A 24065-nucleotide genomic window follows, 5' to 3' on the forward strand; every position below is an offset into this window, starting at 1 on the left:
CCTCTAATTGATTTGCAGGATAGAGGAAGATTCGTCAAATGAAGATTGATGATTTGCTAACTGCTTACATTTACTATTTGTTGGTTTGCTTACATTTACTATTTGTTGGTTTGTTTGAAGCTCTATGCTTCAAACAATCATTGTGGTTTAAAACTATGAAAACTTATTTCAGATTTGTATTTTGGTTTAAAACTATGTGGCTCTCTTTATTTCGAATTTGTATTTTGGTTTAGAACTATGTGTTGGTTTGTTTAAAGATGCATTTTAGATTTCATATATTCTGCTATGTATTTGATTGTGTTTGAATATTATTTTGATCATTGTGGTTTAAAACTATGTGCTGGTTTAAGATGCACCTATTTATATTTATGATGATCTACTTATATTTATAATGATATTATTACTCCATTTTCAGATGATTACTGTTCAATTTATGGACCTATTGTCATTCCTTCTTACTTTCATATGTTCTCCGAACAGAGTAACATTAGACAAAATAAGTAATTACTTATTTTGATCATATGTAATTACATATGATCATATACTTTCTAGTTTTGATCTAAGCTAAATATATGTTTGCATATTATATAATTACATATTTTATTATCATTTCAAAATATATATTAAAATAATTAGTATTATTCAAGCTAAAAATTATATATTTTATTGTCATTCCATATTTCTTTTTTTGTCTCTTCTTCTCCTCCTTTTTCTCCTCCTTTTTCTTAATTACATATGATCAAAACTATTTTAAAATTTACATCAAAATATTAGCGTTAAAATTGCCCGCAGCGAAACGCGGGTTCAACACTAGTCTCAAGATAATGAGCAGGTTTATCATTTTTTTTTATCTTGTTTTATCGAACTGCTGTTGCAAAATTCATAATGTCTGTATCAATTTTCATACATCCAGTAATGCAAGATTGAATTACTCGACTCGGTACTTTTAAGGGTAATGCAAGATTGAATTACTCAACTCAGTACTTTTAGGGTAAAATGCAGGAGATTTCTCAACCATTTGGTGCAGTCATGGCATCTGGCTTGATACCATAATCGACAGTAAAACTGATGAACAAACAAACACCCAACACTAATTCAACAATGCATCCCAGGTTACTGCTCACTGCTCACTACTACAAACATATATAAAATCCAAGTACACTATAAAGTACTGATGATAATAAACCTGTGTAACTCAGCTACATAACATTTGTATGACGAAGCTTGTTTCTACGAAGATAATCGCACACATACACATGGTAAGTCCCGCTGAATAACATAAATGATACAAAAATTTACAACAGCCTCAAAATCAACCACAATAAAATGTGTTTTTCCTATAGGGAGCAACTACTAGAGCTAACTTACTAGAGCTGGGAACTCGAACTCGCCGAACGTTTGGAAGATCTGGATCTTGAACAGGATCTGCAAAGAAATTGGAGAAACAACAGCCAAATCATTATCGGTTATCTGGTTCACCCTAGTCATGTTCCTAAAAAATTGATTTAGGCCTAGTTTGGAATTGTGATGTCTAAAAGCATTTGTTTTCATGTTTTCGGAGACCCAAAAAAAAAAAAAAACCAAATACATCTCTAATTTTTCCTCGTCCAATGTTAATGTTACAAAATTGCAGAGGGAACTGCCACAAGAGAAGCAAATTTGCCACCGAAATTTTACAGCATTGGAGGAACAAAGATTGGAAGCACTCCCGAATTGTTTGAACCTTCAAAAACATAGAAGCGAGTGCTTTTGGGATCACAATACCAAACTAGGCCTTAGTAAGCCGAGTAGGGTTGTAGATATCTCATAATCTTTGACAACCTAAACAAGCTTGATTTTACCCCAATCCTCACATTCATGATTTCGATTTTCCAGAATAAATGCATCCCACCTATAAGGTAGATAAAAAAGAAGAAGACTTGAAAGTCCACATAAACAATGTGGTTATAGACATCTTTTGGTGCTAATCAACCAATTACCACATGTGGCCTTTCACTAAAGCATTTTTAAATTTATAATCATGCATACAAACAGATCAGTATGAAGGACAACATCAAACACTACAGAAGAAAGCGTACTCTGATGTCCTCAACGAGAGCGAGATGAAACCGATCGTGACCGAGACCTAAACAATCAAGAAAACTGATGAATGATTCAGTGTTAATGAACAAGAAGAACTGCTTGGTATGGACCAAACCTTTCACTCCTTTCACTCCTGCTCCTGCTTCTGCTGTAACCGCTACTGTAGCTAGGGCTCCTACTTCTCGAGTAAGAAGGGCTAGGGCTAGGGCTCCTAGATGGGCTTCGTCGGTATTCCCTAACCTGCATTAGCGGATGAAAATTAGTGTTCAGCGATGCAACCACAAGAAAAAGGCGCCGCTACGTTATGTTACCAAGAGCGAGTTTATATAACCGATATTACACAGTTGGCGGCGGTAGGATATGAAAGAGTAATACCCTTATGTATGCTCGAGAAAATGCATTCCTGAATTCAGAGTCATCTAGTTTCCTAATCTGTAAGAGGTTAAGAATGGAAAGCGTCAGAAAACTGTTGGATATTATTGCATATGAGTATAAAATGGTAAAAAGAGGATGAAATATTCAGTTGTAACAGATATAAAAAGAGCAGAGAAACAGAGCGACGGCTTACCGCATACTTCATATCATCATAGTTTGTGTAGTCCACAACGCCCGAAGTGCCTGCAGATATGTTATTAGAGTTCGTGAAAGGAGAGCTACATTTCAGAATAAATTAGAAATCGATACCAAAGAGATATTTTAGTCAAGAAAAAATTGATAAGCAGCTCAATAAATTGACAGGTTGGATCTCGACAAAAAGCATGCGAATTGATGAAAGAGAAAAAGAGAAAAGCTTACCCCGCCCATCTCGGAAGACTTCAGAAAAACAAACATCACCAGCTCGTCGCATGTGATCCTATTAGCAAAACCATGTGTTTATAAGGTATGAAAAGGATGAGAGCGAAACGAACACACAAGAAAAAGAATAAGAACGAAGTACTAGTACATATAAAGGAAAAGAGTTCCAGGAATTCAAATAAGTAATTTTGTACAGTCATATGCATGATATGTAAAGGTATGACTTCCAAGAATGTAATTGTAATTCACATAGTTCTATTTATAAGTAAATAGGCAATTTTACAAGGTTATATATATACAAGGATGAAAAGCTTTATACTTCAAAGCACTATACACAAGTAAGTGAATAATTCAAAGTGTCATACATGCCAAATGTTAGAGATAAAACAATTTGACCCTTTCGGAATAAACTTGGCTGGGGATAAAAAAAAAAATCTGGAATTGTCAGTAGGGTGATTTAAAGGATACAGAGTTTAAATTATACAGATTCAAACTTCTCATTTTCCATACATAAATCGATGCTTTATGAAATTTAGTTTCCAAATACTTTCAATAGTGTAGATCAAATCTAACGAAGTCGATCGTTGATTTCGAAGCCGCATCATTGAAAACAACTTGGTAGCACGGAGCCTCCGTGCTACCGATAGTATAGTAGCCTATATATATATATATATATATATATAGGAAAGAGAGGAAACCTTTCTAACGGTACGTAAATAAATTGACCAAAACATTCTTAGAAAACCCTACCTTCAGGTCTTGCCACGAAGCAGATGATGGTAAGCCGGTTACCAGAACTGTCACATTGAAATACATTAGAAGCCTAGACATATAAGCTCACAAATATGATGCAGAAAAAAAAAAAAAAAAAGAACTTCCATTAGAACTCACCACGATACTCTGAGCGCCTAGAGACACCACCACGGCTGCTACCGCTACTATACCTACTATAGTAGTCAGAAGATGAGGAGTAGCTTCTTCCACCATGTGCAAGTTCCACCTATCAGGCATGTAACATGTAAAGGAACAATAAAGACGAAGCAACAAACAGTACATCATATGGTTTATCTGTCAATATCTGACATATTGCAATTAAGTCTTTCAAATTTTCAGTTCAGTTCACCTTCAACTGTTAGTCATGAACTCACCCAATTTTCTGCAACTCATCCCTGATGCATTTTCATCCAAAACCTTTACGTCCGCTAGGAGCTGTGCGTCTAACCTAACGAACAACAGAGACTCTCGCATGACAAATACGCCCGAGGGATGACATTGCTAGGAATTAGGTTAAGTTCAGAGTAATTAAGTAAAAGAAAAGGACAATATTACAATGGAGCAAAAATTAATGTACTTCCTGAACTACCTGTTCATCTTAAGCGAAAAAATATAAGCATCTGAGAATAGCAAAAGAAAGAACATACCCGTAGTCTGTAACCGTCAAATTTATAACCATCACGACCACGAATAGCATTGTCAGCATCACGTGGATCTTCAAACTGCAAGATGCAAAGAAAAGAGAAAGAAACAAGAATTTTTAGCAGTCAGAACTGCACGAACATTCATTACTAATGTCTCAGCTACAACATATTACCTCAACAAAGGCATAACCAGGAGGCCTCGGAGGGATCTTCAAATCAATATCCACAATGGGTCCATACTGCAAAGATAAGAGACGAATCAACAATATCAGCAATAAACTTCTGCAATATATATCTGCTGTAGAACACGCGCCTTTTGAAACTAAAAATTTGTGTGTAGGTGGCTTACTATTATGCCCAACCAATAGTAACACTTTTGGCTCAGTGGATAGTTACAATCTCAAAAGGACATCATTGTTCGAAGAAGATTAAAATATAAAAACATATAATCTGTTTACAGAGGATAATAATAGAAACAACTTGGCAGATGTTGTGAAACAGAGTAACAGGCCATCCAAAAAGAACACATTAATAACTAGCCATGAAATAAAGCTTTAGATAAGAATGTTGAGGAGGATTAGAGTAGAAATAGGATTGGGAATGACATAACTGTCAGAGTTATCAATTGAGGTAAAAAAAAATTGAAGGTTGCTTGAGAAGGTACAGACACATACTACATGAAGTTGTGAGACCCCACTAGAAAAATAAGATTATTCAGGTAGGGGATGCGAAAAGGAGAGGTATAGGAATGAACTAAAATGACGTGGCAAGCGTGATTAGAAAACACTGCGAAACGATTTACTTATGAAAGGCATTGTTTAAGATAGAACTAAATTTCGAAAAAGGGGTCACTTCACTGATGCTCCTAACTATTGGATATAATATATAAAAACGCCACCGTTTGGTGGTTAAGATTTTAGAGACAAACAGTTGTTTCACATTTTCTTTTACACAATATGAATGTCTTGGATCTATTAGAAAGTCTCGAGCCGAGACATGAGGGAGAGAATTGAATATAATATATTAAAAGACCATTCTATGAGGTCTTAAGCTTTTGAGACAAACTGTTGTTCGCATTCTTTTGCGCTAACCCGAATTAAGTTTACACAACTAACTTCCCAAGACACCACGGATTTGCATGCTCCTACGCAGTTAAAATAAGACTTGCCTACAACCCTCGCTAAAAGAATAAAAACTTCTATAAAACCGAAAGCTAAAACCAAATCCAAAAAAACAAGAGTAATATATGCAAGGTATACAGTCCAAAATTATGAAAAGAAAAAAGGAATAACCAAGAACATAGTGGTTTAAATAGTATGAAGTGATTAAAGAATAACAGGCAGGAATATGTGCTTCTTAATTTCAAATTACAAATCTCTCTTTTCAGTGTAGCAAATTTCTCAACAAGGAATTTAAAAGGCTTGAAAAGATTAGCCAAAACAGACATTAATTCCAGCTATAGCAATAATTGCAAATTCTTGCTATTATCTGAGACCTAAGGACAATACAGAAGCTGAGAGAAAACACCACAAATTACTAACGCACTAAATAATAAAACCTGGAATATAAATTAGTAGTACAAACCTTGTAAAACAAATCTTCCACCTCCCTCTCACGAATATCACCTGGAAGGTTGCCAACATAAATTGTTCTACTAGCTCGGCTGCTCATGTTTTACTGGAATAGAAAAAAGAAAACAAAATAGGTGGTGAGAAAATTAAGAAATAAATAGTCAAATCTTGTATTTAAAACATTTAAGCCAAGACAAACAATTGGGCAAGTAATAACACTATTATTTGAACTTCATGCTGATTGCACTCGGGTACCTAAACTTCAGAATTTTACACTAGGTCCCCAAATGCTTTGCGATCATCGCCTCTATTTTCCGTCCAGAGGATGTCCGGCTGTTTAAGCACATTACGAAACAAGATGACTCAATACACGAAATGAAATGAAAATCAAGCATGTCACATGTTGCATAACTTATTAACTCGAGTTTGCAATCTCCCTTTTTTTGGGGGTAATTTGACAATTTTAAGTGATCACATCCTCGTCAAGTACTAAAACATAATTATACCAACTTGAAAGGAGCTGGGGAATTGCATTATTGAAAAGCGCCGAAATTACCGACCGTTTCTAGCGTAGTGGCAAAGGGCTTGTTGATTGGTACCCAAGATCCCAAGTTCGAAGCCTAGTTGCTTTACATTTCCAGCTAAGTTTATTTCTAAAAAAAAATAAACAAAGCGGGTAGCATGCTACCTTTCTCTCAAAAAAAAAAGTGCTGAAATTTGCATTCGAAGTATTGAAGGCCAACAAAAGAAACTTTGATGATCGGATGAACATTTCCCAAAACAATTTCTTTAAGACATTTGAATTTTCGTTATTATTTTTTTTCTGGAGCTGCTTCATCGCAAGTTGAAGAGCTTGACAGGTTCTTATATGTTTACTGTCCGCATGTTTCATTAATCATCATAGATCTATCTTCTTTCAATTTACTACAGATTAGATTATACTATTTAGTTTTGAATCTCTTGCCAATTAAAGACAGAAACACTTAGTTACAAGTAGAAACTAGATCAAACACAGAACAAATTCTAGTTACGAGTAGCAATTACCCTCTCAGGTGATGCTGGCATGTGAGCTTTAATTCCTAAAAAGAGCCAAGTTTTTTTTTTTTTTTTTGAGAAGGAAGGTCATAATTTTTTTGTGATAATACATACTACATACTAAAGATATGGACCAGAAAAAAGAAAAAAAAAAAAAACACATACACACTTAATAAGCGCATGCAATTATGTTAAATATATTATTACATCAGAATTGTATTATATTACAAAGATTATAGCGCTAACCAATAATGGTTTGCGAAGTTCTAACTACGCGGTTGTGATTTTTCATTTCTAAATTCTAAAAATTAATGATACCACAAATTATGCATAGGAAATATTTCCTACTCAATAGCGAAGTAACCTACATCTAGTAAGCCAAAACTTCACATGGCCATAAAGCATCCAACAAATCCAGACAAAAACCCTGTGAAAGTTGAACACGGAACTTACAAAAATTAGAAGTTAAAAAGATAGTAGCATCAAGAATTTTACATCAAACCATGTAGATCTTGTAAGATGGAGTACAATAACGATTAAGACTATTTCTGAATTGTTTTCTATCTAATTGAGCTTTCGATCGAATAACATGATACCAGAGTCAGTCCTAAACCGTCTCGGTTCTAAATAAGTCTAGGTTCAATTTTCAACAAATTCCTACTAGATCGATCTAGCCAATCCTTTAGCCTCTCCGGTCCAAGAGGTCGCAAGTTCGATACCCCATCCGCCATATTCCTCCGGCCTATTATTCTGTTGCCTCTTCTTCTGTTACCTCTTCAATCAGTACACGTGGCATAACTCATCTGATATCTATAATGCATGTAAGCTGTTTCCTAATAAATCGATCTTTCGGATAACGGTCCTCATATCCACTTGCGCTAAATCTTCTGTCAGTACACGTGACATGATTCATTCAATCTTTATCATGAAGATGAACGAAAATGTTAAAACTATTTAGCTCAATAATCTTTTGAATAACAATAACAAATGGACTAATTAATTTAAGCAAGAAATAATGATAAATTAAAGATAAGAAAAGGAAAAGTAGGATTTAGAAACTTACTCACGAATTCGATGAGGATGAGGGAAAAGAGGAGAAGAGATTGAGAGGTTTTTTTTTTTTTTTTTTTTTTGATCGATGGAGGGGAGGGGGGGTGAGGGGGAGGGGTGCGATGTATTTATAGGAGGGAGAGGGCAAAAGCGTAATTTCGCCCGAGGAGGAGGGGCGATTGTCCAAGGCAGAGGCGGTGGCCCGGCTTTTCTCGGACATTTTTCTTTTTTTTAATATCTCCTAAAAATATTAATTAACGTAACGGCCATAAATCATTCATTATTTTTTAAATATTATTTTTTAAATTTTTATTTAAGATGCTGAATAATTTATTACTTTTTTAAAATTGAGTTGAGCTAGATAAAATTATTTGGCTAAATAAATTTTTAATAGTATTATTTAATAAATTATAATTTTTAAAAAAAATTTTATTAAAAAAATTTACTTTCTCTAACTTTATAGTAAGATCAGTTTAGTATTGAGATCTATATGATATAATTAGATAAAGTACAGTTGGAATAAAAATATATAACAATATATTTCTACATTTTCCGGTGAAATTATAGAAAATATATCATAACTGACTCTTTGCGATATACGGAACATAATTTTATGTACAGAAATAAATAGAGTATTTTTTCATAGTATTGCCTCAACGCACGTAAAATAATCTCCCCGCAATTCCAAATGAAATCTAACGTGATGCTGACTACTAGAGGTGACGAGCGCAACACTTGGAGCTCGCAATTCCAAACGAAACCTAAGGGCTTTTTTTGCAAATAGCCCCCTGACAAAATTTTATTTTAAAATTGGCTCTGTCAAAAATTTATTTGCAAAAATGGTCCTGTCCCTGCCACGCAAGCGTCACGTCAGCGCCACGCGGCCACGCGGGCAGGGTTGGGCCCAGGTGTTTAAGTTGAACACGATGAACCATTCACCGTGTTCAAAACACGATGAATGGTTCACCGTGTCCAATACAACTATCTCGACTTAGCCATTTTTTGGCTAAGTGGGGATATTTGTATTGGACACGGTGAATCATTCACCGTGTTTAAACACGGTGGATTATTCACCGTGTTCAACTTAAACTTTTGCCCCGCTCGCATGGTACTGACGTGGCGCTTGCGTAGCAGGGGCAGAGCCATTTTTGTAAATAAATTTTTGACAGGCCAATTTGAAAAAAAAAGATTTATCAGGAGGCTATTTGCAAAAAAAAGCCCAAACCCTAACATTATGCAACTATGCGCCATGACCAATGCGACACTTAGAGCGTGTTTGTATTTTTCTTTATATTATTTACTGTGGGTCCCACAACAGGGGGATTTTTGATGAACACGTGGCGTTAGTAGGACCGCGTGCGGTGTCGACGGTTGAGTAACCGTGGAGAAACGTAAGAGTGCGATTTTTCTTTTTTTTATTTTTTGTAACACATGTTGTTTTTAGAGCGAATGATATTAGTACGTCACCGTTTTTATTTATTTTTTTAAAAATAAAAAAGTTGAAATTGGTAGTAATTAAAGTTTTAAATTTAGAATCAAGAATATTTTTTATTTTTAAAAAATTAAATTTGTTTGAAAATATAAAATAACTAGATTTAAATCGATTGAAAATATAATGTAAATATATATCTAACTGGGAATTTTAGATGGACTTTTTTTGAAACTAACCCTGTGAAATTTCATATTTGCCAAACTAACCCTGTGAAAATTTTATTTGTGAAACTAACCCTCCTCTCGCCACCTCAGCTGCCACATCAGCATATATCACAAAGACGGTGACTCGTTCACCGTCTTTCGTGTATACTTCTTGAAGACGGTAAATGGTTAACCGTCTTCTCGAGGCGTGGACCACCGCCAGCAACTCCCCCGCCTTCTCAGCAATTCCCCGNTATATATATATATATATATATATATATATATATATAAGCCAACCCAAATGTAAAAATACCTATATTTTGTAAATTTTAATTATTAAATTAAAATTCTAAATTTCTTAATTTTTTCAACTTTTCACATAGTAGTAGGGCTAACATCTAACTTATTGCCCATGAGTCGAATTTTTCAGCTCAAAATGCTAACGAGCCAGCTCGTGTTCAGCTCGTTTGATAAACGAACGAACATGAGCCAGCTCCAGCTCGCTCGTGTTCGACTCATTGACAGCCTTGTACATAGGGATGGCCAGGCACGGCTTCGGGCCGGGCTGCAGCACAGCGCAGGTACTGTAGCAACCATGCGGGTCTGGCTCGGCCCGAACTTTCAAGTCATGCTGGGCCTAGCTCTTTGGGCCGGATGACCTGGCACGGCTCGACCCGAAACGGGCTTGGGCCGTGTCGGGTCAAGGTAGGCCTGCGACCCTGCACGCACAACTTGCTTGGGCTGTTCCAGTCGGGCCAGCACGACCCAGACCCCCTAGGCCCAAGGCAACTTGCCTTGGGCCTTGGGGTTCGAGCTCTTGGGGAGAAAGGCCGGGTGCTCTCCTCCTAAGATCTGCAGTGGTAGGCGTTGGGAGTAGTTTTTGGTCCAATGGACCAAACAATTTTGGTCCACTCGATCAAAAACCAATCTTCTTTAAAAAAAAATTAACAATAATGATTTACAAATTTTTTATAAAAATTTAAAAATTTGCTATTTTATAATTATTTTTATAAATTTTAATTTTTTTATTAAAATATTAATTTAAATAGAATAATTTATTATTTTATTTTTTAAAATTTACATATTTATAAAAAATTTAAAAATAAAATAATTTAAGGGGCCATCCTGGGGCACGGCCTAGCCCGGCATGGCCCATGCCTTTCGGGCCGGAGGGTTGTTAGCTCCGGCACCGGCATAGTCCGGCTCGGATTTGAAGGCTGGGCCTAACCGATTTCTAGCCTGTTTCGGCTCGACTAATGTCGGCCGTGCCGGCCCAGCACGACCCACATTACACCCCTACCTATACATGATAATAGTTACAAGGAAATATACGAACACATGTAGTGTTACAGTGTTACGAGGCAAATCAAATACCGGACACAGAAGCAATTTACTATGGGGAGCGGATTACTCACATGATACGATTAATGATAAAATTGATGATTGAATTAACACTTACTAATGCAAAATAATGAGAAACACTAGTTTTCTTTGCTAAAACTTGCTTTATTTATCTATTTATTTTACCTTTTAGGTCTGCTATTATTAGTGCGGCCGTTAGTTCTTTTGCATCTTTGGTGGGTTCGCTTCCAACTAGGGTTTCGAGGGTAATTGTGAGAAGATTTCTGGGCCCATCATGGTCTACTACAGCTATTGATGCTACTTGCAAACACCTTTTGCAGGTGAGTTTCTTTCTCTGGTATTTTAAATTGTTGTTTTATTTTTAAGTAGACAATCTCCAAAATTAGAATAATTGTTGTATCCTTTTCACGGAACAAAATCTCCTTCAGTTAAGCACAAACTCTGTCCCTAAGCTTGACCAAAGGTTTCAAATTTGCTGCCGAAGTTTTTATCAAACGCTTTTTGTTTGCAAAAGAGCTTCAGCTGCAGTACTATTTGAGTAGAGCTCTTCAAAGAACCACTTTTTTCTTTTACATTAGAATCTCGCCAACTGCTTCTGGTCGCAGCAGAAGTAGAAGGTTCAAATTGAAGCTTTCGCTTTTGGGGCCAAAAGCTCATTTCAGCTTCTCGCGGTAGCAAAAGCTTCAGATATATCTCCATGCTAGGATTTATCACCTGGGCCGACATCCACATTCTCTACTCTTTTCACGTATATTTAATTTACTGCCTATGTTTGTGAAATATGCAGTACCATACGATGCGCAATGTCCTCTTCATGGCAATGACCGAGTTCAGAAAGGTAATATGCTCAGTCCTAAACATTTTCCTAAGTAACAAGCAGAATAATAACTAGGAATTAGTCCTTTTCATACCTTAGAACAAATTTTTTTTTCCTGGTGAAATATGACTTTATTTTCTGATCTTATATATATATATTTACTTCCAGAATATTCTGGTACTGCATGCTAATTTTTCTAATTATTAAACCTTCAGCTTTCGGAAGATCCAGATTGGGAGTTCATGAAAAGAAAACAAAGCCAAATTGCGCTTTTATTTGGTGTCGACGATCATTGGGGTCCGTTATCTGTTTTTGAAGAGGTGAGCTTTTCGATGCCTTACTGAGTTACTTCTAGCTAAAACTTAAAACTACTGTTGGGAATTCCATTGTAATTTTTGGCATTCGAACTTCAAATTATTTTTCCAACCTGAGAATTTAAACAAAAAGGTGTGATGAAATTTTTTGCTTCCTTACACTGTCATGCAATAACATATGAATTTAATTAGAACTGTATAGAGGCCTCTCAACTATGAGCAATTTTGGAATGGTTCAAACTTTAAGTTTTTTTGATTTTTTTTTTAATTTTTTTCTTTTAAATTCAGTGATTGTAAATTCATTGGTGATTCCATTGAATTTAATGGCTCTAAATATTTTTTAGGTAATGAAATTGGAACAATCAACGTCTACGAGATAGTAGAGCCACTAAATTTAACAAAAATTTCAAATAACCAAAAAGTAAAGTTCAGGTGCCTTTTTCAAAATGGCCTGTAGTTGAGGGGGATCTCAGTACATTTTTACCATGAATTGTACAATATCCTCTTTACAAATTTATCTACAGTGGTCAAAGATCAACTTAACAATTAATCTTTGAGTTCTTTGATCAAATCTAAATTTATCATTTAGACTGGAAAAGAGAGAAATGAAACCACTGAGCATTGTGTTCGTCGCGATCTACCATTAACGGCGTGAAGCCAGATTTATTTTGTCAGCCTTTTTCGTCGTCAGATATGCGAAATGCAGTGAGATGCTGGCAATTCGGAGCCGAGTCGTAATTCATAATTTCCTCGTCTCGTCGCAGGTATCGACGCGCGTTCCAGGAATCGCTCTGTCGATCGAAAGAGAGGGTCACACGCACGGCTACTGCTGCACCGAGGCCGGATCTGTATGGGTTGCGTGCCATGTCGCGAACTTGATCAAAAATCAAATTCAAATTCGAAACGTATAATCTTTTTTTTTTCTTTTTGGTGCCATTTTAATTATTTCAAATTGGAAACTACATGCTGTTTCTTTACACCATTTGTTGTGGCAACAATTCATTGTTAAATTAAAAACGTTCTCAAAATAAACATTTTGATGTAAAATTACAGTAATATACATAGGCTCAGTATTTTTTTTATTATTGGTATTATTTTCATGCCTCTGACTACTAATGTGACAGGGTACTGTAACTACAAGTCATTTACTAATTAGTCCCTAAACTATTGTTTTTTTTATCTTAACCCCTTTGCTATTTAAATTTTGCCAAAAGTTTATAATGTTTCTAGCTTTTTTATTATGAGAACTACAATATTGGTTATTTGAAGACGAAAAATGCTTTGGATTTTTCTTGTGATCAGTTCCCCGCTACGGTGCTGATGTGTTATTTTTTATAATATGAAGGGTTGTGATTAGATTATACACGTATTTCGAGATATTGCATAAAATTGTTAACACATTAATAACACATAAAGGCAATATTATAAAATATGTATACTGTAAATATGTGATATTGTTGTTTAAAGATTATGTTTTTTTAAGGCTTAGAGGGTTCAAAGCAATAAAAATTATAGGTTAAATTACTAAAAACTTTCCTATCAATACTCGCTTTTTTATTTTTTCCTTTCGTCATTCAAAAATTTACACTTTATCCCTTAAAAAATGAAATACATTCATAGAGGAATACGATACGACAAAATAATCAAATTGCTCCTCATCTTCTTCGGAATGGGCGTGAACGGAGAGGTGGGCGAGGACGAGGGTGAGGCGGCGGAGGCGGGCGAGAGCGTGTGTGTTGGCATGGATAGAGAGGTGGGTGAGGGCGAGGCAGTGGAGGGCAAGGCGGCGCGGCAGAGGGCAAGGCGGCACGGTCGAGGATGAGATTGGAGGATTTCAGGAGTATTTTGGGTATAAAAAATAATATATAAACGGAACCCTAACGGAACATTAACGGCGGGGGTCAAAGTGAACATTTTTTATTTTTCAAGGAGGCAAAGTGTAGGTTTTTGAGTGATAGGGGGGAAAGTGTAAAAGTGGGTATTGACATGAAATTTTTTATAATTTACCCAAAACTCTATCATACCAATTGTGCTTTAGAATTCAATTAAAATAATTTAAAAAATTTAGTCCTATCATATTTATTTTTTATTTTTAAATAGAATTTAGTATATCAAAAAGTGTAGTGTAGATAGTAAATTACTTGCAATTCTTTCATTCAAGACATTTACTTAACGATAAAAAAAAAAAAAAAAAATTGAATATATTTTTATTTTACTTCTAAATTCTTTTTAACAAATAATTATCTATCACTGTCTCTGTCTGATAAATTATTTTTTTCCCCCAACATATTAGATTATATAGAATTAGTATTTAGAAAAGTGAAAAAACTACAACTATACCAAAAGATGAAGTAGGAGTACCAAATTATAATAACTAGTGAAAACCCCACGCTCACTGCGGATAAATAGTTTGATAAACATACAATAGTGTCGTCAAAATACAGCGTTAAGCATAACTCAGTATTAAATAATTTGATAAATATACAGTAGTGTAATCAAAATACGACATTAAGCGTAACTCTTATTAAAATACAATAAAGTAACAGTACAATAAATACAATCAATATATATATATATATATATATATATATATATATATATATATATATATAAAAGATGCATATTATATCAAAACGATATTATTATTATTTTTTTTAACAACAAAATGTCAAAATAAAAGACGAGATCATGGAGTATACTTTTAAGTAATTAAGCAAATAAATAAAGTACTGTACCCATTTTTTTTGCTTTGTTCTTTCTTGCCCCCGAGGCAAGAATGCTGTAGGTTTCGATCCTTATCTTTGACGATGGTGGAGGCTCGGGCGACCAGCGGCAAACACGGAGGCTTGGGTTGTTGACGATGGACACAGCGGCGGTGGCGGGTCGAGTGGCTCGTGCGGCGGTCGGCTTGGGCTTAGTAGCCCGAGTGGAAATGGCGAGGGATGCAGCAGCGGTGGTGGCTGACAGCGGCTTAGGTGGCGACGGCAGGGTATGTGGCAGCAGCAGCGGTGGACGTGGTGGTCGCGGCGGCGGCGACGACAGATGTGGGGGATGCAGCAGCGGCGACGGCGGACGTGGGGGATGCGGCGGCGGCGGCGGCTCGCCTCTATTAACTATATACGTGTGTGTATATATATATAATGTTAATATATATACATGCAGATAATATATATATGAAGGCTACATTAGCTGTAACTATATAATATTATAAAAATAATTTTTTTTTAAAAAAAGTTTTTTTATATTTATAAAATATTGTGTGTACTCAATAGTCTTTATTATTATTATTATTATTATTATTATTTAGTGGTAATAAGTCTCATCATTCTCTTTTTGTTTAACACAAAACATTATTAAAACAAAAGTCATGGGTACATTTTGAAGTAAGCAAAGAAAACAAAGTAATCCACCAATTTTCTTGTTATTTTCTTTCTTGCTCCCGAGGAAAGAAGGGTTCTTATTTTTTTGTTCTTTCTTACTCCCCAGGCAAGAAGTGTCGAGTTTCATTCCTTGACCTCGCTGCGAAGGATCGGGTGAACAGCAGCTGATGGCGAGTTTAGTCGGCGTCGAAACGACAACAACAGGTATGGCGACGGCGGCTTCGGTGGATGCGGCGGCTTCGACGGATGTAGCGGCATCGGCGGCGGACGTGGTGGGCGCGGCGGCAGCTCGGTTGGCGTTGGGCTCGGGTGGTGTCGAGCGGCGTCGGCGGCGGTTGGTGATTACGGCGAGGAACGCAACAGCGGCGGCGACGGGCACGGTGGACTCGGCGATGGCGACGGCGGACGTGGTGGATGCGGCGGCGGCAGCTCGCCTCCACTAACTATATATATATAATTATTTATTTTATTTTTGCTCTCATCTTCTTCTTCTTCACTTTTTTTTTTTTTATAAAGCAATGCAACCTGGGAGTGTGTTTGCACTGGGTGTGGGTGATCTCTCGGACTTTTTTTGAAAATAATCCAGTAGAATTTTATAATTGGCAAAATGACCCTTTGAAAAATTTATTTGTAAAACTAACCCTTCTTTCGCCACATCGGCGCCAGCTTGGATATTTTTCGTAAAGACGGTGAATCGTTCACCGCCTTTGCATATTTCTCGTGAAGGCGGTGAATGGTTCACTGTCTTTTGAAGGCGGTGAACCATTCACCGTCTTTAGAGCAAATACACCCCCGCTCGCCTTACAAGGCCGTACCTGTGCCCTCGAGAAGACGGTAAACTGTTCACCGTCTTAACTAAGACGGTGAATCATTCACCGTCTTTATAGTTAACCCCTACCCACCCGAAATTTGGCCAAGTTCTGTAGGCGGGGCTAAAACACAGATAAGACGGTGAATAGTTCACCGTCTGCACTAAAGACGGTGAACTATTCACTGTCTTTATTGCAGACACCCGCCAACGGGTATCCTTAGATAAGACGGTGAATCGTTCACCGTCTTCACTATGTTCATGAAGACGGTGAACAATTCACCATCTTACCTAGGTGTATACCCAGCCCCGACCCCGACACCTCTCCCTCCCTCTTCGCTCTCTTTCTCTCTCTTATCTCTCTGTCTCTCTCTCCCTTTCTGCCCATCCCTCTCCAACCAAGAGCCGCACCCCGTCGCCGCCGCCCCTGGTCGTCGCTGCCCAAGCCGACGTCGCCGCCGCCGGTCGCCGTCGACCCACCGAGCCTTCCCCCGTGCCACAACAATCCACATTGCAAGTATAAATCTCTCTTAGCAAGTTTCTAGGTTTAAACCTAGTTTAAACTAATTTAAACTAGTATAAACCCTAAACCCATTGCAAGTATAAATCTTTCTTAGCAAGTTTCTAGGTTTAAACCTAGTTTAAACTAAACCCTAAACCCTTAAACCTAGTTTAAACTAGGTTTAAACCTAGTTTAAACCTTTGAACTAGGTTTAAACCTAGTTTAAACTAGGTTCAAAGGTTTAAACTAGGTTTAAAAACTAAGTTCAAAGGTTTAAACTAGGTTTAAACCTAGTTTAAACTAGTTTTAAACTAGTTTTAAACTAGGTTTAAAGCTTTAAACTATGGTGAGATGACGATTACACTTCCGCCACGGTGTGATGACGATTACAGTTCAAGATGTGTCGGTTATTTCAGGTCTTCGTGTCGATGGAGCGCCTGTCACGGGGACTACACAGCATCCGTGGATAGAGATTTGTGAGGAGCTTTTAGGGGTTGTGCCGGATGGCATCCGAGCTGGTCAGATTCGATTAGATTGGATATACTAGCACTTCCACTATATACATTTGGATGCTCCCGCTGGATTAGTTGTAGCCACAGCCCGTGCATATATGTTATATCAGATTGGCTGTAGTCTGTTTTCAAACCCCTCCGGATATAGAGTTCATCTTAAATGACTGCCACTTTTGGCGGATTTTGATGCATGTGGTGGTTTAGCTTGGGGTGCGGCAGCATTGGCCTACCTTTATCGCGCATTGGGAACGGCTTCATTAAAGGATAAGGTCGAATACTGTTGTTTCGCGACATTAGTACAGGTAATATCAATATTATATAATAATTGTTATATAAAGCTTCTCCTATTTAAGTTCACCTGTCTAATTTATTGTAATTTATTTATAAATTTGGGCGTGGGACCATCTTCATGGCGGCTGACCTACTAGCGTTGGAGCTATTGCTGACATGGCTGATTGCCCTTTGGGTTGCCGGTATGACAATTAAATATGATACATATTACATTTCTGTATATATATTTGCAACTAACATACTTTTCAAATATTAGTTGGACGAACGCCGGCGGTTTACGTTTTGGGGCAAATGTTAGGACGACCGATATTGAGTTATATAGAGATGAGCTAGATCAGCAGCGAGAGTCCCATGTACGTAATAATGCAACCATTTTTTCAATATTCAACTGTATTAATGCATTCTGCTGACTATTATTGGCTTTTTCACAGATTACATGGCGGCCGTACACAGATGCTGTTATAGATGTGCTACCGGCATTCTGTGTACAGGACAATGCGGTATGGCGATCGCGGACGATGCTGATTTGTTTTCATATCGTCGAGCTTCACGTGCCCGATCAAGTCCTTCGGCAGTTTGGTCTCCTACAGCATATACCAATTCACGTGGAGACCATCCGTCGCTTAACATCTCAGGGGCGGCCAGATAAGGATTGGGCCCACTTTCATTCTGCACACATCGAGAGATGGGGACAGCGATTACAGGCTACTATTGATCAGCATCCGATTGTCGGTGATGACCCGGTTCAGGCGACATCTATTTATATGGAGTGGTATTGGTAGATCACGAGAAGATTGATTTCTCGTCCAGTACAGCGTCCACCATTGACTTACCTGCCTCGCGGCCAGACGGAGAGAGTTTTGGTACGATCACTCATATGTTAATTTATTTTTTAATCTTATAGTTAATATAGATTACAAATAGTGAGTTTTTATCTATAATGCAGGTGGACGCATTACGACAGACTCAAATGGGCATCAGAGGGCTAGTTCATGATCGACCTTCTTATGATGCGATGATGGAGACATTGACGAGCATGGATGTCGATATTGAGTCAGTACTGGAGTACATTCCTTCCATACCTGTCGCCGCTGATGTTGGAGGTCAAGATTTTGGTCAACCCTCGACATCGGGTCATCACAGGAGACACTCACCGACACCGACTGGATCACCATCTCTATCTCCTAGTGATGTTGCAGATTTGCCCGCCGCCCCTAGATTTACTTTATTGCCGCTGGACTTGGACTCACTTCCGCCGCCAGTCTCTCGAGAGCACTTTAGATTAGTCTACTCTCGACGTCATGTCGCGTCATCATCACAGGCCCGTCTAGCATCTACACCGGCCATTATCGAGGGTGCTCGACCTGAGACAGAGGAGACTCAGACTCAGGCGATTCTGGAGCATACCGAGGGCATTATCATTGCGGATCTCGATGAGATGGCCGGTATCGAGGCTCTTGATGATGTACCTATTGCCGAGCTCGATGTACAGGGTGGCCGTGGACGTGGACGTGGCCGTGGCCGTGGCCGTGGCCGAGGACGTGGTCGAGGACGTCGAGGGAGAGGAAGATCGAGAGACTGATTGTATTTTTTTTATTTTGAGAATACACTTTGTATAATATTATATAATACATGATTTAGTTCATATTTGTATATTTGTAAGTGTTTTGTTTGATATTTTTATCCAGTTGATTGTATTTTGTTATTCCACTCGTGATGTTGTGTTTCTTGTTTGAATATTTGTTATCGTGAAAAAACTTACCTCAAACTTGTTGAAATTGACGCCAAAATTGAGCAGAAATTAGCACCTGGTGCTGTTTGCACTAAAGGCGGTGAATGGTTCACCGCCTTTAGTGCAAATCCAGAAAGCCGCAAAAAAATGGCTAAGTCCTGGACTAGGGGCTTTTACACAGATAAGACGGTGAACCATTCACCGTCTTTAGTGCAACACAGATAAGACGGTGAACCATTCACCGTCTTATCAGTATTTTAGGCCACACTCCAGTACTTGGCTAAATTAGGCTAGGTGGGAGTTTACTCTAAAGACGGTGAAGCGTTCACCGCCTAATGAAGACAGTAAACAATTCACCGCCTCATATAGGCCACAAAGCAGCTGGTTTTTATGGGGATTTTTGCGGGGATTTTGCTATAAAGACGGTGAATGATTCACTGTCTTAGTTAAGACGGTGAACCATTTACCGCCTTATCGAGGGCACAGGTAAGGTGGCCTTGTAAGGGGAGCGGGGGTGTACACAAGTAAGGTGGCCTTATAAGGGTGGCCTTGTAAGGGGAGCGGGGGTGCATTTGCTCTAAAGACGGTGAATGGTTCACCGCCTTCATAAGACAGTAAACCATTCACCACCTTCACGAGAAATATGCAAAGGCGGTGAACGATTCATCGTCTTTACGAGAAATGTCCGAGCTGGCGCCGACGTGGCGAAAGGAGGTTAGTTTTACAAATAAATTTTTCAGAGGGTCATTTTGCCGATTACAAAATTTTACAGGGTTATTTTCAAAAAAATCCCTGATCTCTCTCTCTCGCACCGCTTCCAATATATATATATATATATATATATATATATTTATTTATTTATTTTTAGCTTCCATCTTCTTCTTCTTCACTTTTTTTTTTTAATTTTTTTAATATATTTTTTAATGCAATGTGCAATTTGGGTGTGAACGATCCCTCTCTCGCACCCCCCCCCCTCTCCGATCGCCTCCTCCGAGCTATTTATAGAACTTTGGAGGGGGTATGTTTGCTAGATCCAAAAATCTCTCAGAGATTTGTTGGTGGGATGGCATGAATTTTATAGAGAGAGAAAGAGAGAAATAGAGAGAGAGGAAGAGAGAAATAGAGAAAGAAAGAGAGATTCAAAGATCTTTCAGAGATTTGTTAGTGGGATGGCATAAATTTTGTAGAGAGAGATAGAGAGAAATAGAGAGAGAGGAATAAAGGGGGAGAAAGAGAGAAAGAAAGCGAGAGTAAGAGAGAGAGAGGGGGATCGGTTCAGGAGAGAGGGGGCGGTAGGTTTGGGGAGAGAGAGAGGGTCGATCTCTTTGGTAGAGAGAGAGAGAGAGTCCCAAACCGAGAAGAGAGAGCGGTCAGTTTTTGGGAGAGAGAGAGGGGTGGGATCAGCCTCCAACCGCCACGTGGAATAGGGCCATCTTCTAATCGCCACGTGTATTGACTGTTCTGTCAATTTAAATAGTTAAAGATTAAAAGTAAAAATGTATAAAAGTTGCCTCCACTAAACCCATGGGATTTGACTACCTAATCTTTAAAAATTTTAAATTTACTAGCTAACTTTTTCATTTATATTATTTGAGCCAATTAGAGACTTTTGAATTTTAAAATTTGAATGCGTAGTTTACCTTTATAAATTTAGTATATTTTATATAATTTATATAACTACAAATTTATTAAAATAAATAATTAATTTAAATTTTGTATCCGAAGGATTTCAAAATTACTTAAAATTAACCAAATTCAAAAGATAGAATAGTCGAATCAAAATGGCCTAAAAGTTCAAGTAAATTTTATATATTTTTACCTAAATTAATATCAGAGGATTTAATTGTGACACGTATTATAGTATGAGGACCAAATGGATAATTTAGCCGAGTAAAATGATTCGGGGCTCTCCGTTTCTCCCTCCAAAACAGAAAACTTGTCGTTGGCGAGCACGGATATACGAAATTTTATCCGGATCCGAATCCGAATCCGAATAGGACGAATTTATCGAATGTTAAATGAATATGATTTCATACCCGATAAATTTAGATTTGGATATAAATTTTATTTCCTATCCGATCATAACCCGAGTCCAAACCGGAGCGAAATTAATTTTACATTATATAATTTCATATCATATTTAAATTTGTATTATAAAATTTTAAATTTTAACATAATATTTTTTGAAAAATAATAAAGAGAAATAATTATTTTGTGTTTGAATTTTCAGGTTTAGATTCGGGTTCCGGGTTATTGGACGGGTTGAGTTTTCAAAATCCATCAGGTTGGGAATTCGGGTTCGGGTTTTGAAGAAAAACCCGCCCCGAATCCGACCGTTGACATCCCCACAGAGAAATGGAGAACCCGCCCCCATTCTCTCTCTTCTTTCTCTCTCCTCTCCTCTCCTCTCCTCACTGTCGCCATGGACACCGACGACGAGCCCTCGTCGTCGTCGTCGGCGGCGGCGGCGGCGGAGGCGGAGGCGGAGGCGATTCGGGCGGAGCCGCCACGGATACGGCGGCTGGAGGAGGCGGTGGTGAACCGGATCGCGGCGGGGGAGGTGATCCAGCGCCCGGCGTCGGCGGTGAAGGAGCTCGTCGAGAACAGCCTCGACGCCGCCGCATCCTCCGTCTCCGTCGTCGTCAAGGACGGGGGCCTCAAGCTCATCCAGGTCTCCGACAACGGCCACGGCATCCGGGTACTCAAAGCCCTAAACCCTAACCCTAGAACTAACCCCTGCAAAACCCTAGCCATCTTGCAAATCAATCTCCTATACCTGCTGATTAGAATGCGACTGTGTGGTATTCAATCTAGTAGAAGGTTGGAACGGCATTTTGAAATGGACCCCTTAACTGCATTTTTTCTATTACCTCTTTATTGAGAGATTTTAGGCAAGTACATTAGGAATTTTTTATCAAATCGATTGATAATTTAATCAAATTTAATGTATTTTATAGTTTGAATTACTTTTTAGAAGATAAAATCAGAACAATTAATAACTAACAGCTAATAGAACTGCTAAATTTAACAAAAGCGTCAATTTAATTAACTATAATAGTTCAAAACAAAAAAAGAAGTTTATGAAGGTGTCAATAAAGAGAGGAAAAAAAAAAGTAAAGTTGAGGGACCTATTTCGGAATGGCGTATAGCTGAAGGAGTCTCCATGTATTTTTACCTTCGCAGAATTTCTTGCGTCTTAACCCTCTAATTAAGGACAACAGCAAGTTGGTAGGATTTTGTATTTTAAAGCATGAGCCTTTTGTGTTTTTGTGGGGTTTTATGTGATTTCTCAGTAATTTTGGTAGTTTCATCTATTTTCTTGAATCGTACTCTATTTTGTGTAATCATTTAACTAGACATTGCTGATTTTTCTGGTGTGAACAGTTAAAAGTTAATGAAGAAGATAAGATAAAGATAATTAGGATGTATATGATTAATCTGTTAAGCTTATGGAGCAATGCCGTTGTGGAAAGTTAAGATTTTTGCTTGTTAACTAATATGGATTTGGCAATTTTTTATTATTTTGTACAGTGCATTCATTGGCAGTTCCCTATAATCCTGATTGAATCTGGGAATAAGTTATACATTAACAAGTAATAGGACAACTTTTGATGAATGAAAATTTCATTTTGTGATTGCACCCTGAATCATATCGTTCCAGATATTATGTATTACACGTACTAGCTACTTATCATACTCCGAAGTATATTGGATAAGTTATTCTAGCATCCAACCAGGCTTTTCACGTATTGAATCCGGTATTTTGGTGATTTGTGATCATAGAGCGAAGCAGAGTTATACTTAATAATTTGAGTTAAAAAAAAAGAGTATAAACTTCAAATATTTGGATGTATTATGTACTTGAGTGAAGTGTTGACTTGACAACTAGTACTACTATTTATCTGAACTACGTTTGCACATTGTGTTGGCAGTACGAAGATTTGTCTATATTATGTGAAAGACACACAACATCAAAATTATCTGCATTTGAGGACCTACAAACAATCAAATCAATGGGTTTTAGAGGAGAAGCCTTGGCTAGCATGACTTACGTTGGCCATGTCACAGTGACAACAATAACTGAAGGGCAATTGCATGGTTACAGGTAAATATACATAGGACTGAATTCTAGATGGTTTTTGGCAATTATATTTCTGCTTTATTTAGAACTTAATAATTTATTTTTCTATTCCATTCAGGGTATCATATAGAGATGGTGTAATGGAGCATGAACCGAAGCCATGTGCTGCAGTTAAAGGAACACAGATTATGGTTGGGAGTTTTAGTTGATTTGGATTGTTTCATTCTTTAGAATCTTGCAGCAGTATTTTGTTTAGAATATTAACATATTTAGCCCCTGCAAACTTATGCATGTATATATGGATAACCTGTAAAATTTGATTTTCATATATACTCTAAAAAATCATCATTTTTTTACATATATATATATATATATATATATATATATATATATATATATATATATATATATATATAGNTCCATTACGTTGTGATAAGGTGTCCGAAAGGACTTTTTTTGAAACTAACCCTGTGAAATTTCATATTTGCCAAATTAACCCTGTGAAAATTTTATTTGTGAAACTAACCCTCCTCTCGCCACCTCAGCTGCCACATCAGCATATATCACAAAGACGGTGACTCGTTCACCGTCTTTCTTGTATACTTCTTGAAGACGGTAAATGGTTAACCGTCTTCTCGAGGCGTGGACCACCGCCAGCAATTCCCCCGCCTTCTCAGCAA

General features: G+C 37.5%; 3 protein-coding genes across 8 annotated transcripts; 2 read left to right on the plus strand and 1 right to left on the minus strand.

The window, feature by feature from the left end:
* LOC109711918 (serine/arginine-rich splicing factor SR30-like) lies at positions 1092 to 8043 on the minus strand. Of its 6 annotated transcripts, none has more exons than XR_002216718.1 (14): positions 7965 to 8039; positions 6122 to 6199; positions 5880 to 5972; positions 4469 to 4534; positions 4299 to 4373; positions 3769 to 3877; positions 3628 to 3674; positions 2878 to 2935; positions 2651 to 2700; positions 2458 to 2514; positions 2198 to 2322; positions 2079 to 2125; positions 1842 to 1891; positions 1092 to 1425 (listed from the first exon to the last, which is right to left on the minus strand). XR_002216718.1 is itself a non-coding variant. In XM_020235287.1 (14 exons), exons 4-13 carry the CDS (start codon positions 5964 to 5966, stop codon positions 2089 to 2091), a joined length of 711 nt encoding a protein of 236 aa, XP_020090876.1. In that variant the 5' UTR covers positions 5967 to 5972; positions 6122 to 6199; positions 7270 to 7328; positions 7965 to 8039; the 3' UTR covers positions 1092 to 1425; positions 2079 to 2088. The 6 variants fall into 6 exon arrangements, 4 of the variants coding, with proteins under 4 accessions (XP_020090876.1, XP_020090874.1, XP_020090875.1 ...); XR_002216717.1 differs by having other exon boundaries at positions 1822 to 1891; XM_020235287.1 differs by lacking the exon at positions 1842 to 1891 and adding an exon at positions 7270 to 7328.
* Positions 10071 to 13001, plus strand: LOC109711624. Its single transcript, XM_020234768.1, has 5 exons — positions 10071 to 10167; positions 11072 to 11268; positions 11736 to 11786; positions 11981 to 12085; positions 12844 to 13001. The coding sequence occupies exons 1-5, from the start codon at positions 10071 to 10073 to the stop codon at positions 12988 to 12990; spliced, it is 597 nt and encodes a 198-aa protein (XP_020090357.1). The 3' UTR covers positions 12991 to 13001.
* Positions 21693 to 23594, plus strand: LOC109711626 (DNA mismatch repair protein MLH1-like). Its single transcript, XM_020234769.1, has 3 exons — positions 21693 to 22002; positions 23237 to 23409; positions 23504 to 23594. Exons 1-3 carry the CDS (start codon positions 21727 to 21729, stop codon positions 23592 to 23594), a joined length of 540 nt encoding a protein of 179 aa, XP_020090358.1. The 5' UTR covers positions 21693 to 21726.

The sequence above is a fragment of the Ananas comosus genome, linkage group 6 (genome assembly GCF_001540865.1).
Source record: "Ananas comosus cultivar F153 linkage group 6, ASM154086v1, whole genome shotgun sequence".
Taxonomy (NCBI): Eukaryota; Viridiplantae; Streptophyta; class Magnoliopsida; order Poales; family Bromeliaceae; genus Ananas; species Ananas comosus.